Source organism: Pholcus phalangioides, unplaced genomic scaffold (genome assembly GCF_987345545.1).
Source record: "Pholcus phalangioides strain wild (caught in Gottingen) unplaced genomic scaffold, Ppha-v1.0 ptg000019l_1, whole genome shotgun sequence".
NCBI classification, from domain to species: Eukaryota; Metazoa; Arthropoda; class Arachnida; order Araneae; family Pholcidae; genus Pholcus; species Pholcus phalangioides.
The window spans coordinates 6,854,301-6,862,373 of NW_028301612.1; the positions used below are offsets into that span (position 1 = coordinate 6,854,301).

The 8,073-nt window shown below is 38.4% G+C and overlaps 1 protein-coding gene across 1 annotated transcript; it reads left to right on the forward strand.

The window, feature by feature from the left end:
* The first annotated feature begins 1,626 nt into the window (after window positions 1-1,626).
* Window positions 1,627-7,594, forward strand: LOC149071172 (uncharacterized). Its single transcript, XM_089248232.1, has 2 exons — window positions 1,627-1,932; window positions 5,248-7,594. Exons 1-2 carry the CDS (start codon window positions 1,788-1,790, stop codon window positions 5,874-5,876), a joined length of 774 nt encoding a protein of 257 aa, XP_089104358.1. The 5' UTR covers window positions 1,627-1,787; the 3' UTR covers window positions 5,877-7,594.
* The last annotated feature ends 479 nt before the right edge of the window (window positions 7,595-8,073 follow it).

The window sequence follows — 8,073 nt, forward strand, 5'->3', positions numbered from 1 at the left end:
TCTAAAGCATTTACGCGGCCAGTGGCGCAGTTTCAGATCACTGAAGTAGGCCCGTAGCACATTCACAGATCACTTAAGTAACCCACGATACAGTTTCAGAATGCTTAAGCGATCCGTGGCACATTTAAAGATCCCTTGAGTGACATATGGAACAGTTAGTACATAAGCGCCCCCCCCCCCCCCAGTGTGGTTCTACATCACTGAAGTTCCCTACGGCGCATTCCCAGATTACTTAAGTGGTCCGCGGCATAATTACGAGTCACTTGAGTGATTCGTGGCACCATAGAACCCCCCCCTCCTTGCGTACGCCAATGCATGACACAGTTCCAGAACAGTTAAACGGCTCGGACACATTTCCAGAGCACCTGAAGGATCTGCAAAACATTTAGAGATCGCTGAAGTGGTTCTATAGAGGGCTTATCAATAGGAAGACTGTTAGTTCAGGTGCCCACAAATTTAGCGAAAGGTTTTTCTCGTTTATGGCGCACCGAGTAAGATGCCATTAAGAATATTTCATATTTTCATTAATGGTGGTTGATGACGTAAGCATCCTCCAACCCCCCCCCCCCTTCCCCCGTTTTCCCCTTTGTCATCATAAGTCAGCAAATCGGAAACCCCTCCCCTATCGATGCTGACGTTAATACTTGAATGACCCTAAATGTGCATAAAGCTTTGTTGGAAAAATGGGTTATAAAAGAACAATATAAAAAATTAATCAAATTTTAAATTAAAAAAAAAAAAAATAATAATGAAATTTTTAATTTAAATTTTTTTAAATAAAATAAATGAATAAATTTGCAAAATAATTTTTTTTAAAATGAGCAAAACAATGGTAGAATAAGTAAATATGAATTTTTAAAATTCCTAAAAACGCAGGAAATAAACTAATTTAAACTTTTTTTAATAACATAAATAAATGCAAAACAAATAATTTTTCAAACAAGCGATATAATGACATAAGTACATACATTTTTTTAAATTTATAAAATAATGCGAAAATATAAATTTTAAACTTTTAATTAAAAACAACAAATGAATAGATATTTCAAATAATAACCATGTGTTTGATTTGAAATTTTTGAATAAAATAAACAAATAATGAACTATAAATAATAAACAATGAATTGATAAAAAATAATTTATTAAATAAATTTATAAAATATACAAATATTTAATAAATGAATAATTTTAAATAATAAAATAGATAAATGAAACAATAATAAATAAAAATAAATGAAATAATAAGATAAATAAACAAAATAACAAGATAAATAAACAAAATAATAAATGAAATAAACTTAAATTGTTTGTTCTGCTTTTATATCAATTCCACATTCAATCACTCATTCCTAATTTACTCATGGAATATACATACAAAATGAAAAACAAACTCAAAAAATCTATTCACTCGCAAACGGATAGCCAAAATGTGATTGATTCATTGCACTCGATGACGTACCGCATGACGTCACTGCAGCCTACTTCTGATTCGCCGACGCGCCAAGGTCCGAAGAGTCGTGTGATTTCCGTGCGCTAGTCACGCAGATAACAGTGACGTTGCCTAGATACCGGAAGAATGTTTCCAGGCGACCCAACCCTAGTATGGCGCCGAGATATTGGTGAATTGGCGACTAGAAGACCCACGCGACCTGTACACTGGCGACTCGGCGTGCGGCAGTCTCCTCGCTACTCCCGCGTCAGGAATCACGTAAATATTTCTCCCGTTATTTTTCGTGTATCGTTCTCGCGCGATCGAGGTTGAAAAAAAAAAAGTTGATTGAAAAACGATGGGTGATCAGCTGTTGAATTTGCAATTCGTGCGGGCGGTTGAGAAACAACCGTGTTTGTACAACTTCCATTTGAAGGGTTACTCGAAAAGAGACGAGACTGATAGAGCGTGGTGCAAAATCGGGAAGGAATTCGGGCTGACGGGTGAGTTCACGATTTCATTCATTATGGATTGATTTTTATTCATTAAAACTGATGTCATTTTGAAATGATGACTCGATTTGTTTTGGAAGCCATGTTGTACAGCGGATGTGTTTCCAACGATATTCATTGTTAACGAACAACGTTTCTTTGTTTTTTTCCCGTGACTTACGTCGCCATCTAGTAGCCAAGCTCGTTAATACAGTCTCATTCGTGAGCTGTTTAGGTGAATCATGTCACGTTTATATGGTTTGACCATATGAACATTTTTTGTAAGAAAATTTTCCCGTGTTTAACAAACTTACTTCGATTCGTTACTTTTCTCGAATATAATGAATGAATATTATTGTTGAATGAGAAGAAAATTTGTAAATTATTTGTTTGAAGAAGATAATTCGTAAATTATATATACAAATATGTATTGTATATAAATATATATAAATTTGCAAGATAATTTGATAATTACTTGTGTATTATTTGTTTGATAAAGAAGATAATATATGTAAATTTCACCTTTACAGTCATTACCGGAAAACTAAATTCATGTCATTATATATATTTTTTGATTTACACAAATTATATTATTAACAAAATATATATATATATTTTAAATAATATAATTTGTAAATCATATTTGTTTTTATAGCGACATAATTTGTAAATTATATTTTTATTGAGGTAATTTGAGAATTATCTGCAAAATTATTTATTTTCAGTGAGATAATTTGAAAATTACCTGTAAATTATTTATTTTTAGCGAGATAATAATTTGAAAATTATCTGCAAATTATATTTTTAGTGAGATAATTTGAGAATTACCTGTAAATTATTTATTTTAGTGAGATAATTTGAAAATCATCTGTAAATTATATTTTTAGTGAGATAATTTGAGAATTACCTGCAAATTATATTTTTAGTGAGATAATTTGAGAATTACCTGTAAATTATTTATTTTTAGCGAGATAATAATTTGAAAATTATCTGTAAATTATATTTTTAGTGAGATAATTTGAAAATTACCTGTAAATTATTTATTTTTAGCGAGATAATAATTTGAAAATTATCTGCAAATTATATTTTTAGTGAGATAATTTGAAAATTACCTGTAAATTATTTATTTTTAGCGAGATAATAATTTGAAAATTATCTGCAAATTATATTTTTAGTGAGATAATTTGAGAATTACCTGTAAATTATTTATTTTAGTGAGATAATTTGTAAATTATATTTTTAGTGAGATAATTTGTAAATTATATTTTTAGTGAGATAATTTGTAAATTATATTTTTAGTGAGATAATTTGTAAATTATATTTTTAGTGAGATAATTTGTAAATTATATTTTTAGTGAGATAATTTGTAAATTATATTTTTAGTGAGATAATTTGAGAATTACCTGCAAATTATATTTTTAGTGAGATAATTTGAGAATTACCTGTAAATTATTTATTTTTAGCGAGATAATAATTTGAAAATTATCTGTAAATTATATTTTTATTGAGTTAATTTGAGAATTACCTGTAAATTATTTATTTTAGTGAGATAATTTGTAAATTATATTTTCAGTGAGATAATTTGAAAATTACCAGTAAATTATATTTTTAGTGAGATAATTTGAGAATTACCTGTAAATTATTTATTTTAGTGAGATAATTTGAAAATTATCTGTAAATTATTTGCTTATTATTATTTGGTTATTGGAAGATAGTTTGTAAATTTCATCACACTAGTTATTGCAGAAACTATTTATCTCACGTAATTGTCATTGTTTGGCTCATAGGCACCTTCTCAATAAGTTTTGTGAAGGGGCTGAGCCACGACCTCCTATATAAGGTTATCTAGGTGGTAGTGGCTGAGCCCCCTTCAATGATTAATGAATATACAATGCAAAGCATCCTCCCCTCCCCCTCCCCCACCTTCTACACACGGGCTTAGTCGTCAACTTTCAGTCCGCACAATATTTTCTTCATGTCGGTGCCTCTGGTTTGACTGATACGTGAGACAGACATCAGCTGTGAACAAAGCCGATTCAGACATCTTCAGTTGCGAATGGAGAAAATGCAGACATCACTAGTTCTTCAGCGCTGTGAATGGAGCGGAGGCAGGCATCCTCAGCTGCGAATGAAACCTAGACAAATAGTATCTTCAGCAGTGAATGAAGCCGTGGCAGGCGGATCCAAGGCGATGTATCGGAGAAACGACTTATCGTGTAGGTCGGGGGCTCAAATTTAACCTGACAGCGGCGCCCTTTTCTGCTAATCTAGGGGCGTCGGGAGTGTTTTGAACCTGTGAGTGCTCGTCTTGAGTTTCATGTAGGAAATTTTGATTTCTGAATCAATTTTGGGGTTCCCGTTCTACAAATTTCCGTACGTGCTCGAGCACACCCCCGGCTATGACCTGACGCCACTGCCCTAATCAACGCCAACCGCGGCTTCCCATAGCAGTTTGACAAAGAATCTCTTCGAGAAACCTTTGTCAAGACCAACGCTTCGCTGTGCCCCTGACAAAGGTTAGCGGTGCGCAGTTAGAGGGACCCCCCCCCCCCCCGGTGTGTGCTCGTTGAATCATCCCGTATTTTACGGGACAAACAAAGTCACCCCCCCCCCAACCACCTCTGGATCCGCGCTAGAAAAAAAATGTTTGGCTCCTAGGAAATTTGGATGGCACCTAATGTTTTCTTTTTTCGAATTTGCCAAGCTCAGGTATAAGCTTCGTTCTTCTATGATAGCGTTATATTTATGTCCATTATTTTTCATTGCCATTTTTTGTATGTTACTGCCAAAACCCGAAGTTGGCCGATTCGCGAACTGGCCAGCCCTGTTGACCCGGCAAATGTCAGAAATTCGGGCTTTTGCCGGTCCCTATATTAGGGACGTCTTAAGAGTATCATGGGCCCCCGGGCCAAAAGATTTTTCTGAGGCACTACCAGGCAAACTTTCGAAAATCTCAACCATATGTCATTATTGTGAGGCCCCCGAGTGGGCCCATGCCTTAAGACGGCACTGCCCTACATATATAGATCCCTATGATTCGAGGTCATCGCCGCGTTGGCGTATTTTTTTTTTGGGTAATTATGGCCATTTATAATCAGATACAGCTAACCATGACTATTATGATTAGCTGTGCCAACCCTAACGATTAAAAGAATCTGAATATTGATATCTTAAGAGTGATTCGTACATAGGGATATATAGCGATCGACATATAAGGGCCGGCGAAAGCCCGAATTTCGGACATTGACCGGAACAACTGGGCCGGCCAGTTCAATTTCCAGGCTTTGGCAGTAACATATACATATGTTTGTATTGTTTTCTTTGCAGTGCACGCGTGCAAGGAAAAGTGGAAGAATCTCCGTTCCGTTTTCGTCCGCAACCAGAAAATCCCCGCCAACACCAAAAATAGGAGACCTTATTACCTCGCCGACGCGATGAGGTTCACGCTGCCGTTCATCAAAACGCAAGGCCTGCTGGTCGACAATCCGCCAGAGGTAAACAGCCAACTTAACGAGCACGAAGTCAAGAAAGAGCGGATTTCGCCGGACGTGTCGGAAGCTTCGCGAGACCAGTCCTCGGAGGGAACGGGAGTCATAGTGTACGACGAAATCGAACTCCAGCCCGAAACCTCCTCCGAAGAACAGTCCCGTTTCTTCCAGGAACTGACCCGGGAATCCTTCAGCCCGAGGCAGCAGGACGCGCCGAAACGCAAGCGAGTGGATGAGGACAAGAACACCGACCAGGAATTCGTGAGGGCAAAGGCAAGGAAACACCAAGCGGAAATTTCCACCTCGAACAGCAGCGGCAACAGCGAAGGCAAGAAGATGTTCCTTCTGAGCCTGTTGCCGGAAATCGAACCCCTGACGGACTCGCAAATGAGGTCGTTCAGGCGTAGGGTTCTGCAGCTCATCGACGACATCACGAGTCCGTCTAATTCGACGTCTGCAACAGACTGAGACCTACTTGATTGGCGATTCTTTTCTTTTTTTCCCCTACATGCTTCCATATCACACCGGGATGAAAATGTTTCCCGGAGTTCGCGCCGCCCGGAAAAATCATATGCTTTCTTCCACTAGAACCGTACATGCACCTCGTTGACATTTTTCTGATGAATTGGTGCACGTTGGAGAGAGCTGTGCGTGGTCCTAACGTAGTTATGCGTGTTTTGCATTCGAGAAGTGTTGCCATCTGTCTTTCACGTGTTGGAAAGAATTGAGCAAAATGCTGTGTAAGAAAGTGCCGTCTTATGGGCCCGTCCGGGGACTCAAGAGAAGAGGTGGGGGGGGGGGTCCTCAGAAAAACGAGAAGTAGTTGAAGTTTCCAAGAATTGGCCAGGTAGGGCCTCACAAAAATCACTTGGTCCGGGGGCCCCATGATGCTCTTAAGACGGTCCTGTGTGTAAGGTAAGCTCGTGAGAAATCGATCACGGCCATGATATTATGATTTTTTTAAGGAGATAGCTGGCAGCACCAGTAAAATACGAACAAGCAAAAAAAATGCTGACAACATATACACGTTAGGGCCACGCATATATATACACACACACTCGCAATTCATTGGGAATTTCCCAGAGGAATTTTCGCGAGGTGCATGTACGGCCAAGTAGCTCTTCAACAGCGTTTCCCAACATTCCATGACTATGGTAGTGATTGGTGATCATGGTAGAGTGTGATAACACCATTCTGTTTTAAGGCCGAAACACACTACACTGACGAGACGTCACTCTCACGTTCTCATTCGTGGAAATTCCACATCACAGAATTTCCGCTAATCATAATTCACTGTGTTTCCGCCTTTACTGTGCTGTTTCTTACTCATTGTAGGGGGGGGGGGGCGTTCAAGTATTACGTCAGCAGATTTTTAGTCATTTTTGACCCTTGTCAGCAAGGGGCAGCTCTGCCCCCCTACCTCCTAAGGCATATTGGGATCAGAGACGTAAGCGAGCGAGGGGCATAGGGGGCTCGTGCCCCTCCCAGACGATCATTTGTGATGCAAAAAAATATTTAACAAAACTTAAAATTTCGAAATAAAATACCTTTATATGCTATTATAATCAATTTCTGTTAATGTTTGAAGAACTCAAAATTTATTCTTAATTTAAAAATCCATTGCGACGTACCCTTTGAGGTCTAAACCATATATGATAAACCCTTGGCCCGGAAACCAAATGTGGCCTGCACCTCAAACCTAATTTTGTGAAAATGAACTAAGCAACATATTTACAGATCGCTTAAGTGTCCCGTGGTACAATTCCAGAGCATTCAAGCGGCCCGTGACACATTTTCGGATCAATCAAGTACGGCCGTGGCACATTAACAGGTCACTTAGGTGACTCCGCGGCACAGTTCCGGAATATTTAAGCGGTCCGCGGGACATTTAGAAAAAAAAGAATCTCTTGAATGACATGTGGCGCAGGTTTAGAGCACTTAAGCGGCCCCCCAGTGCAGTTTTAGCATCACTCAAGTTACCCGCGGTACACTCCCCAGATCAGCAAACCAGAAATTCCTCACCCCTTTATCGATGCTGACGTAATATTTTAATGACCCCCCTAACGCTATCTGAATTTTGTTTTTCATTGTGTGCACAAAAAAAAGTTTTTCCTCCCCTTTATGTATGCTCTTGTATGCAATTTTTCGAATGTTAATTTTATACATACCTTTTCAAGTATTTTTGGAAATAAAAATAATTTAAAACAGAAAAGAGGTGCGTCATACAATACCATGGAACAATACACACAGGGTGATTCCATTATTCCTTTATTCGGTGCTTCAAATTATTAACGCGCGTATGCACTAGCGCGCCGATCTTGCAACGTACTACCTCCCCTGCAGCGGTTCTAATCCGCTCGTGGGTACACAAACTTCCTTTGTGTTCGTTGAAAAAAAAAACCGATTCCAGGTGGGTCCAGTGTGAAAACAGCTCAAGAATCGTTCGCAACCCCGTGCAAATAGCTTAAGAACCAATTGCGAATGCCTTCATTGCATGATCCGCGCGCTAGTGTATACGCGCCTTTAGAAAAAGTATCCGAATTACGTGTAGAACTCAGATACGTCATTCTTATTGAAAGGGGTTGCACACAGTTTTATTAGAATGAGAAAATAAACTTTCCATGCGGACACCGTCCTCAAAAACCAGATTAGGAAGTTGTTGCCC

Coding starts and splice junctions, on each gene's coding strand:
- LOC149071172 (XM_089248232.1), top strand. CDS start 1,788: ATGGGTGATCAGCTGTTGAATTTGCAATTCGTGCGGGCGGTTGAGAAA. Junction 1,933..5,247: donor GAAGGAATTCGGGCTGACGG/GTGAGTTCACGA, acceptor TTTTCTTTGCAG/TGCACGCGTGCAAGGAAAAG.